Source organism: Sphaerodactylus townsendi, linkage group LG16, assembly GCF_021028975.2.
Source record: "Sphaerodactylus townsendi isolate TG3544 linkage group LG16, MPM_Stown_v2.3, whole genome shotgun sequence".
In the NCBI taxonomy this organism is placed as follows: domain Eukaryota; kingdom Metazoa; phylum Chordata; class Lepidosauria; order Squamata; family Sphaerodactylidae; genus Sphaerodactylus; species Sphaerodactylus townsendi.
In genome coordinates, this window is record NC_059440.1 from 773,787 (window position 1) to 798,425 (window position 24,639).

Here is a 24,639-nt window from a genome sequence, read left to right on the forward strand (position 1 = left end):
TGGAAAGGTAAAGATGAGAGAACGAATTACATTCGTTGTGTGAAGCAAATTATTTTTAATTATGCTCATTTCCATTGTCAAAAAAATGAAGGAAGCTTTATACTACTTAGAACAAGAATAATTATGTACCCCATTTAATATCCTTCAACCTTTCAAAATAGCCTTTAACATTACAGAACCTCTTCAAATGTTTCTCTCAATTTAAAACTAAAAAGCCTTTTACATACCACACCACTCTTCCTATATCCTTATATGCACCAGATCTAATTATCTTTAAAATTACTTGTGAGGCATGCTCTGCCAATGCACAGCACAGCATGGGCACTTCAGCAAACCAAGAAATGGGACTGGAGAACTCTTCAACCTGATAATGACGAGCCCTTAACAAGGGGAGAGTCATTTCCTTGCCTATTAGCTAGTCATCAAGGGCGGTCCCACACAAAGGCCGTTACAACTGGGCTGGTTCAACTCACCTGTGGGACTCCGGTTCATGATCACAGGTGTAGCTGCAGAGACTAAAACTGGACTCTCAGTGCTTTGTGAGGGGCTGTAGACAAAGACGTCTTGTTTGAATGGTGATGCTGTGGAGGGCTGGCTGCTCTGTGGAGTTGGAGGGGACATTTAGATAAGTCATGAGACCACAAGGAGACTTCCACACACACTAGCTGAGCTGCTCCCTGGGAGGCTGGGCTCAGAGGCACACCTCAAGTGTTGCAGGCAGAAGGTCCCCAGACAGACATCTCCACCCAAACCATCTCCTGTAGCAGACTTGGGACTTTCCTCTCCCTCAGACCTGGCAATGCTGCCAGTCAGATTGGCCGATACTGAGCTAGATGAGTTCCGCGGGGCCTGCAAGACGGAGCTGTTCCGCCGGGCCTTCGGAGGATCCAGCCGCCAATAGTGCCCCCGATATCGGCCCCTAACATCCGGGCCGCAAATCCATCACTGTGACTCACCATGCCTCCCTTTATCGTAGGGAGGGAGGGATTTTATTTGATCGAGACGCTAGACGCCAACTAACTAATTTATATCTTGAATTTTAATTTAATTTTGACTTAGGTCTGTATTTGATAAATGTACTAGGAGATTTTATTGCTGTTTTTATATGTTATTTTAATTGTTATTCAACTGTATTGCCTACATGTTGTACACCGCCCAGAGCCCTCCGGGGATGGGGCGGTCTAAAAATCTAATAAAATAAATAAATAAATAAATAATAAAAATGAACCAATGGCCTGGTATGGTGTAAGGAAACAGTGTCACTTATCTGTTTTCCTAACCTGTCCATCATTGCTTTGCCCAACCAGCAGACTTGAATCAGGATACAGGACATCTGCTGAGCTGACTGGTGGTCAGGAATGGGGCAGGAGGCTTACATTGCCTCAGAGATACAGGCAGTGACAGCATCTGATGAACAGGAGGATCCACTGAAAATCAGTGGTTTGTGGTGTCTGTCTGACCACAGGAAGCATGTTTGTGTCTGAAGCTGCTGAAGGGGGACTCTTTTAGATTCCCCTTCCTAGGATCATCCACACGAGCCAAGAGGGCATGATCTCCCTGACCATTCAAAGGCACAGCTGACGTTTTTCCATGGTTAAGTCCATCCATGGTGACTAAGAAGACCCTCCATATGTAGAGACAGCAATCCTCTGAGTGCCACTTACAAAAGACATCCTCAGAGCACATTCTTGGTTTCTGTGCCTGTTTCTTAGCCACTATGTGAAATGGGATGCTGCACTAGATGGACCCTCCCTGGCCTCGTCCAGCAGGGCTCTTCTGGTGCTCTTTTCTCAGGGGAGTGACCCATTTTCCGATTTGTTACCTCAGGCACCATCAAAGAATCAAGATTCTTGTTGTCAGACCTCAGTTCCAGGGGCTGTTTTAAGAAAACTGCAGCCAGTCAAACTCAGGGTTTGCAGATTTCTTTAAAGGTCTCTCAGGTGTTCTCTCTATATTTTGAGCCCCAGGGGTACAAACACTGAACCTTTCCACCCTTCTTTATTTCCAAGAGAGGGGGGAGAATAATGTGGAGCAATTGACTGGAACTTGGAGAAAAAGTATCACTGAGTGTGTCGGGGGACAAATGGGGGGAGTGAAAGGGCAGGTGGAACGCAGACATTCTGGCAACACAGAAACCAAGGAAGGCAAGGCCATGGCCCCCAATTTGATGCAGTGGTGGGCCTAGGATCTGAGAGAGCCAGGTTGGAATCCCCCCCACCCCAACTATGGAAGCCTGTCTAGTGGCCCTGGGTCTGGCACCCTTTCTCTCTCCAACTCACCTTCCTGACAGGGTTATTGCTGTGAGGATAAAATGGAGGAGGTGAGGAGGCTGGGGGGAGCTGCTTCCGATCTTTACTTATTTATTATACTTATACCCCACCCACTCCCAGGCAAAGCCCAGAGAGAGTAAAGTCAGGTTTATATGAAGCAAATAAACAAGTATATCCAAAAGGAAGACAAACCCCCTGAATAACCTTAGACAGAAACTTTTCAATGGCTGTGCACACCCATAACTTGAATATACACACTCAAACTTTCTTCACAGCCCACTTGGTAAAAGATCCTGAGCCTACCCAAAGGGTAGACCCGCCTTCTGGTCTTTGCAACCCCCTAGCAGGCTTCCCTTTAGCTGACAGCCTCCCCCCACCCCCACCCCCGCCCCGCCCGGGGAGATTCAGAAAGAGAAGGCCCCCCACCAGACTCTCGTAGTCCTCGGCTGCTTCACTCTCCCCTGCTGCGCTGCTGAAGCTGCTGGTGCTGGAGGAAGAGTGGGAGACGTTGGCCTGTCCGTTCTCTTTGAGCTTGATGAAAGGCCTGTGGGTCAAATGAGCAGAGCAATGAAGTCCAGCAGGCTCAAGCTGCCAGCCCCAGACCCCTTTGTCCCCTCTGTCTTGGGGGGGGGGGGGCTGAGAGTTTTGTTTCGTTTTTTCAGCACTGTTGTAAAAATTGGAAATTCATCGTGTAGGAATGTGGCTGAAGTCTGCAACAGATTGGCTTGAGATAGGAATTTATGTTGCTCATATTGCTCACATAGGAAAACTAAAATTTAGGTGGATCTGTCTGCAGTCCTAAATCGGAGCGCTTAGATTTTAAAAATCTAAAATTTTTAAACTGGCAGTTCATAGCAAATCTGCTGAAATTCTTAATTTCTTGGTTCAAGAAGGACCATGGTGGAGAATGCCCACACGTGAAGACTACGGGAAGCTAGGAGTAATCCATAATCACTTAAAATGGCATTCAGGTCAAACTACTCTTGCAAATTAAAAAAACCTTGCAAACAAGCAATAGCCTGTTGTGATGCTGCCAAGATTTGTAATTACCTGGACAGAAGTACAAATTTGCCTGGTTTGCAGTGCTCACATCAGAGCCCGCGTGGTGAAGTGGTTAAAAGCAGGTGGACTAATCTGGAGAACGGGGTTTGATTCCCCACTCCTCCACATGAGTGGCAGACTCTTATCTGGTGAACTGGGTTTGTTTCTCTATTCCTACACATTCCTGCTGGGTGACCTTAGGCTGGGCACAGTTCTCTCAGAACTCTCTGAGCCCCACCTACCTCCCAAAGTGTCTGTTGAGGAGAGAGGAAGGGAAAGAGTTTGAAAGCCCCTCTGAGCCTCCTTACAGGAGAGAAGGGGGGGAGGGGGGGTATAAAAACAAAACTCCTCTTCTTGCTCCTCATCTATTATTCCCGCAAGAGACTGAAGGCCGGGTTTTGCACGGAGTGGAAGAGCTCAGGTTCAGGAGCCCGTTAGAAAGGAACAAAGCTCCCTTTACCTGAGACCAGGAGCCCTGACTGACACAAGTCTTGCTGGTCTCTAAGGTGCCCCCAGACTTGAGTCTCACGGTCCTTCTGCAAGGCCAGGTGACTCAGGGGAGTGTGCATCTCACACCAGTTGCTTCCACACAGAGCTTTTGCTCCAGTTTGGTGGCAAACCGGAGTGTTCTTTTATGCTTCCAAACAGTGTGATTGTTGCTTTGGCCACTTCCCATTTTTCTCTCTTTTTTATTCCCTTCTTTCCCCCCTCCCTTTCATTAGCTTTTCATACACACAATACAACACAACAACACAACACCACACATGACAGAACCTAGATGCTATTTTCTTTGCCCAGCCATCGGTTACTTTATCACCCATCCATGTCAGACCCAAAATGCACTGTGGGAAACATCCGAAGGTCGACTTTTCCAGCCAGGCTTTCAACCTGCTGTCCTCCCCCAAGGCGTGTTTTGCAGCCCTGTGGGTGGGAGGGGGTGGGGCACCCCCTGTACCTGCAGGTATCACTCGATTGCTGGGGCTCCTTTGTTCATGTGATTCTCCCACTCAAACCAGAGGGCCTTTTGCAAGCTTTTGAAACATCTGTGCTTGCGAGGACTGACGGGGGGAAGCCACCTCCAGTGAGTGAAGCGTGGAGAAAGCACCCCCCTGGCTTCTGTGCTGCTGCAGGGGATGCCCCACATCTGTAGCAGCCAGGCTGCACCAGGAGAAGTCTCCACGTGACAGTGACTGCAGACACAAACTCTTGGGCAGCCAGTCAGTTGGCCGGAGTTGATGGGAAGCAGGGGGAGCCTCCATGAAGCTCCTTGGGGAATGACCCCATCTGCTCTGGGAGAATTATTAGAAGTGCAAGAAACACTGCAGCATATGACACCTGTTCTGACTTTTACCTTTCTTTGTTAGGACAGATTTCTGGCGAGCTTGGATTTGAGGAGGCGTCGAACTTCATTTCTTGGGAGGAATGTCCACCATCTGGGGTTTGAGGGGTTCCTGAGCCGCTGTCACTAGGAAAGGAGCAAAACAGATGAGGTAGATTGAAAAAAAACCCAATTATGGTCACATGAATGTTTCAAAATGACAGCATTCCAGCCCATGACTCAACATTGGGCTAAATAGTGAACACCTCGCTGAGAAAAATCTTTGTCCCCCATTAGAGATTTATGTACACAATTCATCTTGGTTTAGGGTGTTGTGGGTTTTCCAGGTTGTATCGCCATGTTCCAGTAGCTACTGGAACACGGCCATAAAACCCATAAAACCCACAACGCCACAGTGATTCTGGCTGTGAAAGCCTTTGACAATTCATCTTGTTTTGTTCATTCATCGCAGTCTGGGAGTCACATTCACTCAGAGTAGATCTTTTACACTTTTGTCTTGTCTTTTTATTATTATCTGTATAGCTAATTCTTACGTATGTCCCCTGCCTGCAGATACTAAAATCCACCGCTAGGGGGAACACTTCCCCTCCCCAAAAGTTGTTTCTGCAGACTCTGTGGCCTCTTGGGTCTGCAGAAAAATCTGAAAAGTAGAAAAATCTGAGGGTTAAAATTCCCCCATTTTTAAAGAAGAGTTTTCTGTGCCTGCACTGGCAATGCAGTTATTATTGGGCAGCTGGAGAGGGTCTCTGGGGGCTGGAAGATATTCTGGCCTTGGCCACATTTGCAGGGGAGCCCTGAAGCTGCTGTAAGCCCAGACGAGCTGAGGAGGGCGGGCGGGCGGGCGGGCAGGGGAAGAGGCCACACCAGCCCCCAGAAGTTCTGGGTGAGCCAGCAAGGGAGTGGGGGGCCGGGGGGCCAGGAGCTGCTCACCTAGAGCTGGAGGAGCAGGCCTGCAAAATTCACTCCCTGCTTCCTGCCTGGCTGCAGCTGGGCTGGAAGGTGAGGTGGGGCGATGGGATTTCCACCTCCGCCTCCTGCGAGCTTCATGGGCCTCCCCCTCCAGGTGAGTCAGCAAGAGAGTTCCGCTTGAGGCACCTGGACCTGGGCCAATGCGGGGACGCCTCACCATCTTGTATGGCCGAGCTTCTTGTTTTTATTAGGTAAAAGCGTTTCCTCCTCTTACAGTTGTCCTTATGGTTTTTGCATCCATATAGTGGGACAATTTGAAACTCATTTCTGCCAGCTGAGGACAGGCCCTTCATGGGTCCCAAAGCGAGGGCTGTCCTGAGCAGCAAGCGCAGCTGGCCTGCAATGGTCATAAAGGAGTTTGGGATGGAATCCTTGCTCCGTTGTGGGCAGGGGCAGAAGAGCTGGGGGGAGCGCACGCATTCCTGAAAAGGGCGCATTTTGTAAGCAGCCACTGAAACTGGACCCCAGCTGATGAAAGAACTCTGCTCTATGCAATTGCTTATTTGGTTTTAGTAACTATTAACCATATAATAAATTTCTAATAACCATATAATAACATTCTATGATTCTATGATATAATAAACTTTGTTTGTTGTTGGTAAAAGCCCCCCATACCATCGACTCCGGGGTTCTGCCTGGCTTTCCGACCCTGTGTGCAAGCGGGGAAAGAGGCCTGACCGTCTCTTTATGGGGCTGCGGGACTGGGTCTTCGCTGTGGCGGTTGTCACTGGAGGCTAGCAAAGGAAGCAGAAACAGTTCAGAAATCTCAGGGTAGCTTTCCCTCCTGTTTTACCACACCGCATTGAACTGAATGAACTCCAGACAGCTGTGACTAGCCCTTGAAAAGCGAACTACCATTTTCTACCATCTTTTGTCCATTCTTCCTCCAAGAAGCTCCTACACAGCTCCCCCACCCCCACCCCACCCTATCATCATCTTATTGTCCTCCCAGTCCAGTGAGTGTCAGGACTGCAACTCCCAGCATGCGCTGGTTCCCGGCTTTTTGGAAAAAGATCAGGAAAACAAACTGAGAAGCTACATCCCACCAGAGCTTCAGAACCAATGGGAGACCAGGAGCTGGGAGCAGGGGAAAAGCTGATTGGTTGCTGCCTGTTTTTTTGTAAATAGTTCAGATACTGGAACTGAGGACAAGAATCCTGTACCTGGGGAGACACAAGTCAGCAAAGTTCTTCTCTTTTAAGCTGCTTTGTTTGAGTGTGTTCAGCCACACAGTGAGGTGAGTTCAGCCGAGGAAGAGAGATTGGCTGAAGGTTACTCAGGGGAGGTTATGGCTGAGTGGGGACTTCAAGCCCCCCCTCCCAAACCCTAGCTCAGTGCACCAGCTGTGATATCCTACTTCGCCACACTGGGATTGCAGACAGGTTTTGCCCGAGTTGAGCCATTTCGTGTCTTTGCTTGGCATGCAGAATTCAGTGCCTGCACCTCCGGGGGATGGGACGGGAAAGGCCTCCTCGCCTGCAGACGCTGCCAGTCTGAGAAGATAACACTGATCCTGATGGACCGATGGGCAGACTCCGTATAAAGCAGCTTTTTGCCAATGAGTCGGGTTTTCAATTTTTTGCTTTTACTTTTTTTAGATTTCTATTTTTTATTTCTATTTTTATTTACTTGACTGATGTCCACCCGCTGTTTCTCCCCAGTGGAGACCCACAGCAACAGCTCCCCTGGGAGTGACCGGCCCACGGTCCCCCAGCCAGCTTCCATGGCAGAGTGGAATTTGAACTTGGGCCTTCTCGATCCTAGTGCAGCAGTGGCGTAGTGGTTAAGAGCAGGTGCATTCTAATCTGGAGGAACCGGGTTTGATTCCCCGCTCTGCTGCCTGAGCTGTGGAGGCTTATCTGGGGAATTCAGATTAGCCTGTGCACTCCCACACACGCCAGCTGGGTGACCTTGGGCTAGTCACAGCTTCTCGGAGCTCTCTCAGCCCCACCCACCTCACAGGGTGTTTGTTGTGAGGGGTGAAGGGCAAGGAGATTGTAAACTCCTTTGAGTCTCCTACAGGAGAGAAAGAGGGGATGTAAATCCAAACTCTTCTTCTTCTAGGGCTCATTCCGCACATGCAAAATAATGCACTTTTGTAAATAGAATAAATACTGGAACTGAGGACAAGAATCCTCAGTTCTAACGCCCTGCAGCTAGAGCGACCCACATCAATAAAGTTCTTTTTTTATATTGACTTTGTCTGAGTCGTGTTCAGCCTTACAGTTTGTCAGCCGGATCTGACCCATTTTCTGTTGGTGAAAAAATAAAGAGAGGCTTCTTCTGATTCTCTCCCCAAGGCTGTGCTGGGGATCATGGGACTTGGAAGCACATGAGTTATGTGTAGTAAGGCTGTAGTAAGGAAATTGGGCAAGTGGAAAACTGGTAGGATCCAACCCCAGATCTCTAATGAAATTACCTAATGAGTAAGTATAATTTTAAATGTGATGTTTATGAGAATGAAAAAGCATTCTACCCCTTTGGATCACATTCTTTATTTCTTCATTACGAAAATTATACTCCCATTAAACTCAGCCATTTCTGTACATTTTTAAAATCCAGAGTAAGATCTAGTTCTGGTTTTCATACTGCACCTCTCCAGACAAATGCTGAAAGCACCCAACAAAAGAAAATCAACAAGAAAAACAAAAAAGGCATACCTACAATCATTTTAAAACCTTTCAGTAAAAGCTCTCACTACCAGAAAAACCATCTCTGTGTATATGTAAGTTTTGTTAAAAGCAGCACATCAATTCTGGCAACAGGATAAAACAATGAGTGGCCCAAAAGCAGGACAAAAAAAGGTACCAGCAGATTTTAAAAATGGTTCAGGCACAATATATAAACCATCCTTCAGGGACTTGCCTCCTAGCAAAACATGCCTGTGCTCTTTAAGGTCATGGATTATTTGCCTTCCGTATGCACTTGTTTTTTGAATGATTAGATCAACATATCTGCTTGTTCAGAATCTTTGGATTCAAGTCATTTTCCCTTCTCTTTCCTCGCTGAGCATGCTGTGATAACATGGCTCTGTGATCACCTTACTTGCTTCTCAGAACGCATACAAACACATTTTTTTAAAAAAGGGGGGGAGTAACAGAGAATTATCCCCCCCCCAGAGAAAGTACTGTTTTTCTCATCTCTGACACAGATATTTAACAAGAGTGTTTACCACTACCAATTTCTGCCTTCCATTTTTCAGACAGCCTGCCCACCCATTTCATTTCGCAAATGGTCAATTACAATAATTCAATCAATAGTTCATTTCTCACAAATATTTTTTGAAAATCAAGTTTTTTAATTCAGCCAAAACAGCTCCAGGGACAGGAAGCATCATGATGACCCTGGCACTTGCCAATCCACACTTTTGCAGCACCTTAGCAGAATTATTTTCCCCCAACCATTAGTCCCAGAGTGGGTGATAACATGAGAGATGAACATACATTTTCAGAATGCAACAACTCTCTTTCTTGAACATCTGCACAGTCATTTAGTTGCACCAGACTTACAGAGAAGGTGGTCTTTGTGATTTCAACGCTGTTGTGTGCAATCCCCCCACTCAAACTTCCTGGGATTCCTCCACTGTGGTGTTTCTTCTGACTCCCAACCATTGTTTCCATGGAATGGCTGCGGACTCGGATAGCTCTCTGCAGAGGGAAGAGGAAAGACAGTTGGAAGTTAGATTTTCCAGTCTGAATTTCATGCTGTATCTCTAGCATCTTTGGTCAGGGGCAAGGTGTGTGTGTGTGTGGGAGGGGGGGGGGAGCTTGGATTTTGTTGAGATGAGACACCAATGAATCTCTTTTGTATTTGTCTTTTTTGAGAATATAGTATATAGACATTTAAAATGAATGGACCGAAATCTATTTTGTTTAACTAAAACTCAATTATATTTGAAATAATACACTTTGAAATGTTCAGAAATTAAAGTATGTTTGGGAACCCACTTCTATGTCAAGAATTTGTTAAATTTGAAACATTAGAACAAAAGCAACTTGCTAGGCAGAGCAAAGACTACTGAAGGTGGGATTCAATGATCTCCAATCCTCTCGGAGATCCTCACAACAATCTTGAGTAGTATGCCAGACTGCAAGAGAATAGCTGGCATACATTCACCCAAGTATCAGAACAAGCATATATTTAAACATGAGTGACCCAAGGTAGACCAACACTCTAACCACTACACCACAATCTCTCCAAGGTTTTGTACAGGCAGAGCAGACTGGGGAGGCAACCCCCCACAAGGGGTGTTTATTCCACCTCTAACGACGAATAAAAAGATTTTGCTTGTCCACTCCGGCAGGCAGGCAGACATGGCTTCTATGACCCTGTGCACTGAGGCTGAGGCCACAAGGGCCACCCAGTCCAACCCCCTGCCATGTACAAATACACAATGAAAGCACCCCGACAGATGGCCATCCAGCCTCTGTTTAAAAAGGAGACTCCACTATACTCCAAGGCAGCGTATTCCACCGTCAAACAGCCCTTACTGCCAGAAAGTTCTTCCTAAAGTTTAGGTGGAATCTCTTTTCCTGCACCTTGAATCCGTTACTCCTTGTCTTAGTCTCTGGAGCAGCAGAAAATGAGCTTGCTCCCTCTTCAACATGACATCCCTTCAGATATGTAAACATGGTTATCATGTCACCCCTTCACCTTGTCCTCTCCAAACATACCCAGCTCCTTAAACTGCTCCTGGTAGGGCATGGGATCCAGACCCTTGACCATTTTGGTCGCCCTCCTGGATATTGTCAATACCTAGCTTGTCAATATCCTTCTTGCATTGAGGTGTCCAGAACTGGACACAGTATTCCAGGTGAGGTCCGACCTATGCAGAATAGAGTGGTACTATTATGTCCCTCAGCCTAAACACTACACTTTTCTGGATGCAGCCCAGAGTGGCTGCATGACTATCAGTTAGTGATCTATTCAGGCTCCCAGATCCCTTCCGCGTGTACTGGTGTAACGCCAGGTATTGCCCTGTTACCTGCACGTGTCTTGTTGTCTGCACACAACAGGGGAAGGAAATAAGGGGGAATGCTCACAATAATGTGGGGAAACCTCCCTTGGAGTTTAAAACTGTAGACTTCTCATATACTACAAACAAAACTGAATAAAAGCGCTTTCCAAAAAACCTGAAGATTACTACAAACTAAACTAAACTAAAAAACGCAGGCAGTCCATTCTACAGAGAGACAGCCAATACCAAAAGGAAACAGGCTGTACCATATTCTACATCACCATCCATGTTTGGATGGCAAGAAGCCAGAAAATTGTGTCTGGGAGCCCATAATAGAGCCCTTTGGGGATCGGGCGGTATATAAATTTAAGAAATAAAATAAATAAAATAATGGGTGCCCTGGAAGCACAGGTGTCTTTCTACAGTATTTAGTCCTTGGTGGGTGTTCATTTGGGTCCAATATGTCCATTTCTATGTGATCTTCTGGCTCCTGTGTTTTTTCCCCAGACAAGCCATTGTCCTCGTTCTGTTGTCAGGAAAGTTTGGGGATGCCTTTAAGAAATGTTTTCTCACTCCACACTCTCCTGGCACACGTGTGCAGCTGCACCCGCAACTTGGACCGGACCATCCGTTCGTCTGCCAAGGTCAGTCTTGTCCACTCTGACTGGCTTGTGGGTGGGGGTGGGTGGGAAATCAGAATGTTTGCTTCCATGAGTGCCACCCTACTCTCTCTGTACAGGGAGTCCAAGCCTGCACCGTGGTTCCAGGAGATCTCACAAAAATGCTTGTCGGAGTATATTAATTGGCAGGTATTGATCTACCATCTTCCTTACAAAAATGTGTCCTCACTGCTCAAAGTCAGTCAGCCTAACAGTTCCACTGTTCAACAGCCCTTACACTGTCATACAGCGTGGTTCAATATTTTGGGAGGCTTACATTTCAATGGAATTTTGCCTGGAAAAGTGCGCTATCTAAATTAAACGCCAGGAATACCATCAAGGCCATCAACACCTGGGCCATACCCATCACCAGGTACACTGCGGGAATCATCAACTGGACACAGGCTGAGTTGGAAGAATTGGATAGAAAAACTCGGAAGCTTATGACAGTGCACCATGCCTTACACCCACGCAGTGATACTGATAGATTATACCTTCCCCGGAGATCTTGTGGCAGGGGCTTACTGCAAGTACAGCAAACAGTAGAAGAGGAGAAGCATGCACTGGCCGATTATGTGAAGGAAAGTCAAGAACAGGCATTGATTGAAGTGAAGAACAGACATTTGCTGCAAATCCAGAAAACGAAACAAGACTACAGAAAAAAAATGTGATTAAAATGAGGACTGAAAGCTGGCACAACAAAGCACTGCATGGCCAATTTCTGCAGAATATCAAAGACAAGGTGGATAACGAAAAGACCTGGCTGTGGTTAACAACTGGAACTCTGAAAAAGGAAACTGAATCCCTGATTTTAGCCGCCCAAAGAGCAAAGTTTTCACACGGTGAACAAGGCCAGAATCGAAAAATCCTCAGATGATGCAAAATGCAGATTGTGCAAAGAAGCTGATGAAACTGTAGATCATGTCCTAGGCTGCTGCAAAAAGATTGCCCAGACTGAGTACAAACAGAGACACAACTCAGTGGCCAAGATGATCCACTGGAATTTATGCAAGAATTACAACAGAAGAACAGCTAAGAACTGGTGGGAACATTGTCCAGAGAAAGTAATGGAAAATGAGAAGGTCAAGGTCCTGTGGGACTTTTGAATCCAAATGGACAAAGTGTTGAAACACAATACACCAGACATCACCGTGATCGAGGACAAGAAAGTGAGCATCATCGACATAGCAGTCCCCGGTGACAGCAGGGTAATTGAAAAAGAACATGAGAAGGTCACTACATTACCGCGACATTTGAAAAAAAATCGAAGCTTCAGCTTCCTATGGCACAAAACCCAGCTGAGGAGTCTGCCCCAGTGGTAATCGTCACGCTGGGCGCCATCCCAAAAAACACTAGGGCAGCACTTGAAACATCTTCGAATTGACAAAATTAAAATCGGTCAAATTCAGAAGGCAGCCCTGCTGGGATCTGCACAAATACTACGCCGATACATTACAACTTCCTAGGCCTCTGGGTGAGGCTCGAATTGTAATGAAGGCCAACAACCAGCTAAAGATCTGGCAGCTGTGAAATCATCATCTACTACTACTACTACTACTACTACTACTACTACTACTACTACTACAGTAATAATAATAATAACAATAACAATAATAACAATAATAATAATAATGGGGAAAAACAGGGAAACCCAAAAAATGGTGGCCAGGAATTATTTCAAGGAGGTGAGTGTGAACAAAAGGGGAGATTGAAAACTTTTTAAAAACGTTTTACAAACATTTTAGGAGATTTGTGCGAGAAGGGTCTCTGCTTCAGGAATGCACCAGAGGCAGAACCATTCTTTTGGCCACGCTGGGTGGGTGACTGCACCTCTGTGCCATCCCTGCACCCCGACAGGATTGTGGAAGGAGGAAGCTCAGATAGAGCTGCCCCTTTTTGTTTCCATGATTCCTCTGGGGCTTTAGAAGGGAACAAAGAGGTTCCGTTCTAGCACTCTTTCTAAAAGAAAGCTTAATGTTGAATCCCTACTGGCAGGGATACAAAACAGAGTCATGGAATCCTAGAGTTGAAAGAGACCCCCCAGGGCCATCCAGCCCAACCCCCTGTCATGCAGGAAGACATCATCAAAGCAATCCTGGCAGACGGCCATCCAGCCTCTGTTTAAAAACCTCCAAAGAAGGAGACGCCACCCCACTCCTGTCAGGATCCTGCTAGTAGTGCCTTATATTATTGCTCTTTGAGGTTACTGTCTACTTGTGCCTTTTCCTGCTGCCTCCATCTAATGAAAACCAGATTCCTGCCAGGAGGTTGGCATCCACTGGCCGCTAAGGCCAGCTGGAGAGGAGGGGGGAGTCGGAGGTTTATCTGCAACTGAAAGGTCTGTACTGCTTTGAAATAGATGAGACATAAGCATCCCTGCTCTCTGTTGCTAGGCAGTCTGAAAACATTGCTTTTCCCTGTAGTCAAAGCTATTCTGAAATTTCTAAGTTTCTCACCAGTTGGTACAGTGGGGTGGGGGGCAGGGAGGAGGACGAGCTAATTTTATATCTCTGGTGATTTTTCCCAGGTTTCCCAGAACTGGCTTTGGACAGTTTGGTGCCTGCTTTGCTGACTATTAATAAAGACTTCTGTTACTAATAGCAGAGTCTGGTTAATGACCAAAGTCAGTCAAGCTAATATTAATCCAGTTCTCCCACTTCCTTCTCACCGAGACATTCTCAAGATGACAGATGATGCCTCAGGAGGGGATGGCCATGATGAGAGTGGCAGTTCGAATGAGCAAGGTCAGGGACCGTCAGGGGAGTGGGCCACCACCTGAAAATGTCCGTTGGCTTTCAACCAATTGAAACATGCCTTCGCCACGGAGCCAGTGCTCAGCCATGCTGGCCCCGAGGAGCCTTTTGTGGGGCATGTGGATGCTCCAGATCTAGCCATGGGGGCTGCTCTCCTCAAGAGGGGGGAGGGCAGTAGACTCCATCCATGTGCCTATTTGTCTAAAAAGTTTTCAGAGACTGAACTTAATTGGACTATGAGAGAAGGTGGCTGGGGCTATCCAAAAAAAACTCTGGCCACATGGAGGCATTGGTTGAAGGGGGGCCAAACATGCCTTTGAGGTATGGACTAACCATAAGAACATGGCTAAGACAGTCCCTGGTAAACAGCCCGGGCTCCTTCAACCGTTAGAGACACCCAGGGTGCCCTAGCTGACCTGCCAGCCAGTAAAGGGAAAACTGTGATCTAGGTGGTGGTGGATTTGTTTTCGAAGCAGGGACACCCATGCAGTGGGTTACGCACTGCCCAGAAACTAGCCCGAATGTTCATGGCCAATATTTATTGATTGCATTCAGTGCCTGCAAAAATCATTTTGGACAGGGGAACCCAATTTGTGTACTGCTTTTGGAAACACTTATTGAGGCTCTTGGGGGTTGAACAGGGATTCTCATTTGCATACCACCCTTGCAGTGATGGCCTGATGGAGAGGGTCATTGGGTCCTTGAACAATATCCATGCTGTTATGTGAACTGCTACTGGGACAATTGGGTTGTTACTTCCCTTCGCACAGTACGCTTATAACAACACTGTACATCACAGCACAGGCAAAAGCCCATTCCATGTGCTGTATGGTCAAGAAGGGAGGCAGTCTCTTCCCATCAGCCTGGTTTTTTAGTCCTCTTCAGCCTGTTGCAGAGAGTCCTGGATCACCTCCAAATGTCACGTAAAGAGTCCATCCAGGCTTGCAAGTCTGCTGGTCCCCCAATGTGGCGGGGGACTCTGTGTATCTGTCCACCTGAAATCTTTTTTTTTTTTTTTTAGCCTTTATTTGGCATAAACAGTATAAAAAGTATAAAATCACATCTAAATCGTATCAAAATACAAACTTGCAACATATAACAAATTAAGTTGATTCATATATACTGTTGCTTGTGGGATATTTCCAGCAGAAAGTTCGCAGCCATTTCACAGAATGTAGCATCAGAATTATTTAATAAGAGAACAATAGTTCCTGCTTTAGTTTCATCCAGCCTCGCTAGGTGAAAAATCATAGAAAGCAACCTGCGAGTATATTTGGACTCTAATACTCTGCCGATTTAGGACAACCGCATAACTGGTGATTAAATGTTTCTAATAGATTTGCACCACATGAACACACCCTTTTGCACATTTCTAGAGTTGTTACAGTATCTACCTCGTGTAGTATGGCAGAAGGGGAAAAACATTGAAGCGAAATGCGAGTGAAAAAAACTCTTCTCTGATCCGGATTGGTCAGGATGATACAGATAGGAGAGCCATTCTGATGTTATGTTGCAAGGGATCGATAGGATGCAAAGGTGAACAAGTCTTCCTCGCTGCCAGAGTTAAAACAGTTCCATTCTCTCACCAAACAACCTTTTGTTTCAATAATCTATCACGACTCTGAACAAGTTAAAGTTAGAAGGGAGTCAAGGGGTACACCAATTGATCTACGATCTTCCTCTCTAGTCGGCGCAGAACCATGAATTACTCCTGGGTATCTGATAGTGATAGGTGAACCAGAGAGTGCCCATTATGTAATAATGCAAGTGCAGCCAAGAAAATTTAAAGGCTCGACCAAGCCTCCCCTGTAGACCAAATGAATTTTGGCCCAGTTCTAAGCAGAGAGCCGCATAACATACGCCAATTTGGAAGGGCCCATGATTTTCTGATAAAAATTTTGATTGAACCATATTCAAAGAGTCATCCATCATGCGCACGTTCAACCAAAATGGGGAACACCATGTATAGCTAAATCTGAGCTTCTATTTTTGAATTAAAAACTTTGACTGCTGCTGGAACAAGGGCATGGCCCTTTACATAGCATAGAAGACAATGGCATGAAAGCTGTTAGTAGCCGGCTGCCATAGCAGCTTTTTTATGGGGTAACCAGGAGTGATTATAGGAAAAAATTATTCCCAGGTATCTATATCGACTGACCTGCTCTACTGGCACCGTGTTAATTGCCCATTTGTGCTTTTTATAGCGTTTGGCAAAAACTAAAATCTTGGTTTTTTGGTAGTTGATAACAAGGCCATTGTCTACACAGTATTCTCCACACCTATTCAGCAGTCTATTAAGTCCGACCTTAGAACGGGATAAAAGGACAGTGTCGTCGGCATATAGCAGTATTGAAATATGCCTTGTCCCTAGTTTGGGAGCATGGCCATTGATTCCTGTTAAGGCTGATGGTAAGTCGCTCAGGAAAAGGTTGAAAAGGGTTGGCGCTAGTACACATCCTTGCCTAACACCATTATAAGTTGGAATAGAATCTGTAATTAGACCCTCTACAGTTTGTATCAGTGTAGAGTTGCCTTATCAGATAGAGGAGTTTGTTATCTATTCCCTGTGTAGTCAATTTAGCCCAGAGACGTTCTCTTGATATTGTGTCAAAGGCTGCCTTCAGGTCAATGAAGGCAGCATAAAGTCTACATCTTGGACCTCTAGTGTATTTGGTAACAAGGTGCGACAAAAGCATTGCATGATCTAATGTCGATTTCCCCCTTGTGAAGCCTATTTGTTCAGGACCAATGATGTTCTGCTGGATTGACCAGGTTTGAAGTTGGGAAATAGTGTTTTGGCATACAGTTTCCCCACAACTGAGATTAAAACTAATTGGGCGATAGTTGGCAGGATCTGACGGATAAAAGCCTTTCTTGTGGATAGGCACAATGACTGCAGACAGCCAAGATTTAGGAATGTGGCCTGAGTCATTAATTTGAGAGAATAATTTTGCCAATAGGGAGCCCACCAGTTAACAAGTGAATTTAACATCTCAGAAATTAAGTCTGGACCAGAGGCTTTACGGGATTTCATTCCGGATATTAAGTTCACAACTTCCTGTGTTCGCGACAGGTGGCCATTTAGGAGTATCCAACTTTGGAAAGAATTGAAAGCTAAAGGTGGTCTCCTCCTTTTGAAATAATCTCGCGATAATGCTCTAGTCCAAACCTCTGGGTGGAACAGAAGGGAACGTCTCTGATTTTTTGTGCAGGATTTAACCGATTAGTCATAATCCAGAACCGATCCTAAAAAAGTCGTGCAGGTAGATATTATGGCTTGGTAAAGATGATCCCATTCACTGGTTGCGTGTACTCGGATCTGTTTCTCTTTTTTCATTAAAGGCATTTAACATGGTTTTCGAATGTTGAGTTAACTGGCTCCACACTGTTCTGTGATTCTAAATTCCCTTTAAACTGTTGATAAAGAGTAAACGGATTTGTTTATTCAGTTCCAGACATTCTCTTTGTCGAACCAAGGGGCACCCCTTTTGTATTACCAAGAGAACCTATGTTTAGCCAGACTTCATAAGATTGGCTCGTCTGCAATATATGTAATCATCAATTCAAAATTGGCAATTGTCTCATAGGGAGAAGCTGCATTCAAAGGTGGCACTTGAAAAGAAAGCCTAATTGATATGATTTAATTAACTCATTGATGACAGAAGCCAGGAATTTAATTGCTGACCAGTAGAGATGTGGGTAAACTTTCCTTGATTGTATCAGTAGGAACATCGATCATCACATCCTTATACAGAACAAGAAAAAAAAAAAAAAAAAAAAAATTGAGTGAAAGGTGATCCCCAATAAAAAATCTACTCTATCATAAAATGACTGTACAAAGCGTTCTAAGTTTTGGTGACATCAGACAGTAGTCAATAACACTATTTCCCAACTTACTCAACAAACGTTGGAAATTACTGGTAGTCATAACATTTTAGGCCGTTAAGCCATAACATATTGATAGCTTAATGGCAAAATTCAATCAAATTCTTAGCAGTAGAATTAATCTCGAGAATCTTCTGAATAACGTTACTCGATGGTAATAAAAAGGGAATATACATGTCGTCATCATCGCATTGGGCTCCCACATTTTTTTAGAGAGAATTTAGATGGTTACCCACTCCTCAAAGCATTTAGAAGTCCCCAATATAACAATTTCTGATGAGGGGTAGTTGGTCTCAATACCTCTACAAAGAGGAGGATAATTGCGACTCATGGGTCATTACAGAGGCTGTTATTTATATTTGGACGAATATAGGTATTAATAATTCATCCAGAGGAATTTATCCCAACTCAATCAGTTACTGCTTTGGATTTAGTTGTTGAAGGGGCTGGCAGGAGTTTAACCCGCTAGGGATATAGAAGCAAATATACAAAGACCACCCGAAGCCGAGCTCCGCTACCTGGAGCCCACTCTCGGGCTTGGTTGCTGGTGAACAGTGAAGAAGATCCTATAACCTTCAAAATTTATGGGGTGACATAGCCATAGGATTTCTTGCAACAAAATTAGGTCCGCTTAAACTTCTTATATAATTGAGAAATATATATTCCTACATTTGTTGCTCCAACCAGAAATGTTCCATGAAAGTACAGAAAGTTCAAGTCGCTTTTGGCGTCAATTGCAAGAGTCCAAAATTGAAATTGCAGGTAAAGAATATTGTACACAACCATTGACAGAGGGTTTTTTTTTGTAAAGCTGGATTCACAACTGGTGGAGCACAATAATTTACCATATCTGGAGTGTCATCTGGAAGGATGGACTGAGTATTCTGTTCACAATCAGAATGTAGATTTCTAACCATTAGTTGCTCACAGTTCTCGTGGCTACTAACATTCATGGGTAGCAGATGCTCTGTTTCAGTTATTCCGTTTTGAGTAATAGAGTTCCATTCAATCGGCACCTCTAGAAATAGATTAGGTAGTACTAGAAGTAGCTCACAGGACTTGGGGAACATTGATTTGGACAAATGCAAAGAGCCAACTGCTGTCTTAGCCCCCAACACATTTTATGAATGGGAAGTTGATCCAAAACCTGTGGAAGCATTATATCCTGCGTTGATCTCAAGAAACAAAGATAAAACATGGGCACAAGAACTAACAGATAGCGGCTGGTCTGAAGCCCCACAACCAAAGCACTCAATGCAATTATCAGCAACAAATCCATCTAAGAATCTACAGGATGCTTTGGATGAAATAGAATCAGCCTCAGATCAGACACCTCCTATCCTATTAATGCCTCAACAAGTGGAAACCAGCAATGGACCAACTCACGGACCCCCAAAAGTGGAACAGAAAGCTTCTGCTGACAAGGTAGACTCTAGTGATACTACGCAGGATCCTCTTATAAATCTATTTCTAAACCTGAAATCTACAGTATGCTGGGTAGCCGAAAACTGGGGCAGAAATACATCAGGCCATTAAAGGTGGTGTGGATTGTCAATAGTGTTGCTGTACAGCTGGCCCTGCCAAACAATGTACATGGTCTGCTTCCTGTGTTCCACTGCAGCCTGCTGAAGAAAGCACTGCCAGAGGATCACCAGCATCCAAGCTCGAGCACGCCCCAGCCCATCTGGATTGAAGAAGATGTGTATCATGAAGTGGCTTCTATCATGGATTCTCAGGTCTATAGGTGTCCTGGGTTCATTTCCCAGCGGGGGACAACAAATGGGTAGACGCTAGTCATGTCAGCCCACCCTGTTTGTTGAAAGCCTTTCACAAAGCCTAACCTCACTGCCCAACGTCAGTCAACCTAACAGTTGCACTGTTCAACAGCCCTTACACTGCTGTACAGCGTGGTACAATGGTTAACAGCAGTGGATTCTAATCTGAAGAACCAGGTTTGAGTCTCCACTTCTCCACATAAATCCTGCTGGCTTCCGTGTCCAGTGGAGTGTCACAGAGCTCAGTTTTGGGCCCATTACTCGTCAATATTTTTATAATTGATCATGATGAGGGTGTGGGGGAACTAAAATGTGCAGATGATACCAAATTGGGAGGAGTAGCAAACACTCCAGAAGATAGAGAAAGAATTCAACAAGATCTGAACACACTGGAAAAGTGTGTGTGTGTGTGTGTGTGTGTGTGTGTGTGTGTGTGTGTGTGTGTGTGTGTGTGTGTGTGTGTGTGTGTGAGTGAGTGAGTGAGTGAGTGAGTGAGTGAGTGAGTGAGTGAGTGAGTGAGTGAGTGAGTGAGTGAGTGAGTGAGTGAGTGAGTGAGTGAGTGAGTGAGTGAGTGAACAAGATGCTGTTCTACAAGGATAAGTGCCAAGGTCTGCATCTGAGTAACAAAAATGAGGAACATGCATACTGGATGGGTATCTATTGAGTAACAGTGCGTGTGAACAAGATCTTGGGGCATGGGTGGGAATGTTTAGTCTGTAGAAGAGGAGTTTGGTCTCTTAAAGTATTTGAAGGGCTGTCATTTAAAGAAGGGCAGGGAGCTGTTCCTACTGGCAGCAGAGGATAGGACTTGCAATAATGGATATAAATTACAGAGAGAACGGTCTGACTGAATACTAGGAAAAAAACTACAGTAAGAGTTGTTCATGGGTGGAACCAGCTTCCTAGGAAGGTGGTGAACTCCCCAACACTGGCAGTCTTTAAGCAGAAACTGGACAAACATTTGTTTAGGATGCTCTGGGCTGCATTAAACAAGGGGTCTGACTAGATGGCCTGTAAGGCCTCTTCCAATGATTGGCCCTCTATGATTCCAAACATTTCATTTGGCCCTTCCACACATGCAGAATAATGCACTTTCAATCCACTTTCAATGCACTTTGCAGCTGCGAGGAATAGCAAAATCTACTTGCAAACAATTGTGAAAGTGGATTGAAAGTGCATTATTCTGTATGTACAGAAGGGGCCTTTCTTTGAAAACCCTACTAGATCACCATAAATCAGCTGTGACTTTACGACACACAGAAGTGAGGTAAGGTAGGAGACATTCAGGAGCCTCACCAGATATTAATTAAAATATTGATAAATTGAAAGAGAAAGAATGCCCTCAAATGCCCTGAGGAGGACAGAGCATGCGTTAAGAAGCACTTAAAAGTGGAAGTCACAGCGAGCCACTTAAATGCTGAGGAGGAGGAAGAAAGGGGGGGGGGTTGAATTGGGCTTGCTAATTGCATTCCCATATTTTAAAGGAGGGGAGCAATTTGGATAGGGAGGATTTTCCAGTGATTTATTTGCCTTTTTTATTTATTTCTTGCAAATCTCCAATCTAGTTCTTTTTGAATGCTAATGACAGAGTTGTATCTCTTGCGTACAGATGCTTTGGGTGTGGTGTTTTGCCAAAGGGAAAGTGCCTGGGCATGACAGGAAAATGGTCCACAAAAAAAGAATCTTGCCACTTCTATGATCACAGCAAAAAAGAAGGAAAAATCCAGCAATGAAAAGACGGGGTGGGGTCCTTTCTACACAGGCCAATCAACGAGGGGTGCAGCCGAGGTGCATGAGCCCAGTGCAGCCCCTGGCCCTTTGCAGGGCTCTGGGCGGGCGGCCCTGGAGCCAACGCAGCTGGCTGATGCGCCTTAGCAAGGAGGAGCATCTGTTGTATGTGTACCTGCCTCTCTCCGCTGCGTAGCATGGACAACCACCTCAGCCATACTGATGTCTCTGGATGTCTGTGCTCTCCTGTGTGGCTACCTAGGAGAGAGGCGGGGAGGAAAAAACAATAAGGCGCAGCCGCATGACACACTTGGCCGTGGCTGCGGGGTGCAATAAAACAAAAGAATTGCAGAAATCCGATTCTCATAAAACCTGGGTTGGGGGGAAAACCCAAAGCAGACTCGCTTCAGGAGCAGGATCCATGTGAAGTCCCCCCCCCCCCACCGGGGTTTTATCCTGTCCTTAGCCCATGTTTATTGGCCTGTGTGGAAGGGGCCTGAGAAAAGATCAAGAAGGAACAGGAAATGCCAGCAAAATGCCCATGTTCTGGTTTCTGCAATTAATTTTATGTGTTCTCATTATTAAATTAAGGAGGGGTGTAAAACAGTGGAGATGAAAGTTATGCATCAAAAAAGGAATGGAAGGAGGAAAAAATTCTCCTCCATAATGATTACTACACACACCGCGCATAAGCAAACAAGCATTCCATGGTTCTTAAAGAATCAAGACAAAACATGATATTAACAGCTTGTGGTTTATTATTTCTAGGTACATTTGGAGAGGGGGAATACTTGAAAGTAAAAGTTAACATAACTAGCTGAATCACAACAGTCTCAGTAGAAAATGTCCAGAAATGAGTCTTCCCATGTAATAAAAGATTATTTCAAAATTGCTCAGTATTTAGAATGCCAAATTACCTGGTCTTGTTTTCAAGATATCTCAACTATAGCAGTAGGACAACCCCAACCCAACCTAGGAGGGCACTATCTGCTATTATCAGTTTTCTGAGTGGGAGGGTTGTTCTTAAATAGTAGGACATCCAGGCACAGATATACATAGAGTTTGCAAGAGGCATCAAAGCCATCAACTCCCTGGCCAATGCAACCTCAGTAATCCTTGAAATGAGTTCCAGCCATTTCTTAAAGACTGCGCTTTGGTCATATTCAGTACAAGATCCCATGAGTGTCTTGTGAGCCAATTCACACATTACAAAGTCCTTGTGGCCGCTAAGAAGACTTTGTTTCACGTGTGTTCTGTACACGTGCATTTCCCAAGAAAGCAAATGGTGATAAAATGACCCCAGGAAGGAGGAGGCACAAGCCCCTTCTCCTTGTGGGCCGTGGTCTCAATCCAGATCAGCAGTGTGCATTTGTGGGTCTCGGGCCCTCAGGGATGACAATGAAGATGACCTTAAATGTGTGTCTTGGCCCTGATCCTCAGCCTGGCCTCCCTGGACAAGAGTTGACCCAACCTAGACTGTCATTATGATGAAGAGATTAGCAGAGGAAAATGAGGTCAGAACCATGTTTGCTATTCTCCAGTCTGGAGAGGAGGGATACAATTATTGCAAATGAAGGCTGGCCCTTGACCCAAAGTCAAACAAAGATGTGTATATGTTAAACAGGTTTATTCTTACATGATTGGCATGAGACCTAGCTGAAGAGAAACAGGATTTTTTCAGGCTGTGAAAGTGGCAAAAACAACTTGAAAGTGGTAATCTAGGGTTACCTGCAACCTAATGCGTCTCTGAGTATCTCTGATTATATATTTTGCACATGAATCACACTGAGCAGTAAATAAGCTATCAAGCAGACCGGCAGCGCTGTCCAAAGGGAAAATGGAACCTGCCATATTATTCGGATAGTCGTTTTCCTCACAAGCTCAGGAATACCCTGAAATGCCAAAAGAGCAAGAAAGTCCAATTTCACCAAGGCAAAAGTTGTATGAAAGTTTACCTCTGACAGACCAAGGACCTCTTAATAAAACTGTGCTTCTGTATGACCAGTGTCTTGGGCCATTTCCGCATGGTCAAAATATCCCAGGGTGAGTGAGAAAAATATCCTAGTGCAGCTGTGAATTCCACACAGCTCCCGGTACTGATGCGGGCCTGCCCCGGTGCTGCCCCATGATATTTCCCTTACCCCAGGATATTCAAAAATCACCAGTTTAGAGGTTCTTTTGAAAAATCCCTGCTTGTGCCTGCTACCCTGCAAAAACTAATTGGGAGCAGGACCCATTTATTTTTCCTGCCCAGCTGTCTGATCTCTCCTGCCTGACGTTCATTCAAGCTGCCACTCAAAAATAACAGCCAATCAGGATGCGGGACACCAGGCATGCTCCGAGGTGCTTGCAGCTGCCACTCAAAAACAGCAGCCAATCAGAATGTGGGACAACAGGCATGCTCAGACTTGCTTCCAAAGTAACTACAGAAGTCCAGCTCATGCGGAGCAAACTGGAGAATTTCCTCCTGGTCCTAACTCTGCTCCTGGGAAGAAACGGGGAGCCACGCGGAAGAAGAAACAGGGATAAATTAGACATGGTATGTAAGACACCCAGTATAATTGTGCTGCGTGGAAACGGCCTGGGTGTCCTGTGATGTTCCATTCCGTGGCATCCAGTATGTGGGCAGCGACAGGAAAGGGGTTGTTCTGGAAAAAAGTGGGGGGCAGAGGCAGGAGCAGGTGCAAAGAGGCAAGGCTGCTGAGGGGCAGCAGCACCACCATGGGCAGGCTGCCACTTCATCCAGGTTATATGCCAATAAAGGCTTGTGTTGTTGTTGTGTTGTTGTGTCACTTCATCCAGGTTCAAATGCTGGCACTGAATGAACTCGGAGCAGTGGGGATGAAATGGAGATGGCAGGAGCAGGTTTGCTGCCCTAAACTCCATGGAGGAAGTGAAGGATTATGAAATGGATGGCGATGGTTGCTCTTGCTGCCTGCACAAGACCTGCAGAGAACTTTTGTTAGGGTTGCTTGCTGGACCTGGAAACATCTAAGCATAGTGGCTCAGATCCTCCCTGTTCTAATTCAGTTTTTATCCTTTTGTTTGTTTTAAAGTCTTCCCTTTTGATCAAACAAATGTCAAAGACACTGTAAAAACAATAGAATAAATAGGATTCGTATAACCCAAAGCCTCTCCCCCCGCCCCCAAGCAATTCTTGGTCCTCTCTAGTGAGTGGAAGAACTCCAAATGCCCCCCGCCTCACATCTGGTGGATAGTGAATAGATTCACCACTGGTAAGCAGGGACTGTTTTTTTTAACGT

At 45.4% G+C, this 24,639-nt stretch overlaps 1 protein-coding gene across 6 annotated transcripts in view; it reads right to left on the reverse strand.

Annotated features, from left to right (window-relative positions):
- The window catches only part of RAP1GAP2 (RAP1 GTPase activating protein 2), a 234,795-nt gene that overhangs the window by 14,305 nt on the left and 195,851 nt on the right, over nucleotides 1-24,639 (reverse strand). For 5 of the 6 annotated variants that reach the window (XM_048518747.1, XM_048518749.1, XM_048518750.1 and 2 more), the window contains 5 exons: nucleotides 9,129-9,266; nucleotides 6,235-6,353; nucleotides 4,663-4,776; nucleotides 2,694-2,814; nucleotides 474-600 (listed from right to left, as the gene is read on the reverse strand). In XM_048518747.1, coding sequence (XP_048374704.1) covers nucleotides 474-600; nucleotides 2,694-2,814; nucleotides 4,663-4,776; nucleotides 6,235-6,353; nucleotides 9,129-9,266 — 619 coding nt within the window. The remainder of the gene's footprint in view (nucleotides 1-473; nucleotides 601-2,693; nucleotides 2,815-4,662; nucleotides 4,777-6,234; nucleotides 6,354-9,128; nucleotides 9,267-24,639) is intronic. The other variant, XM_048518748.1, reaches the window with a different exon arrangement.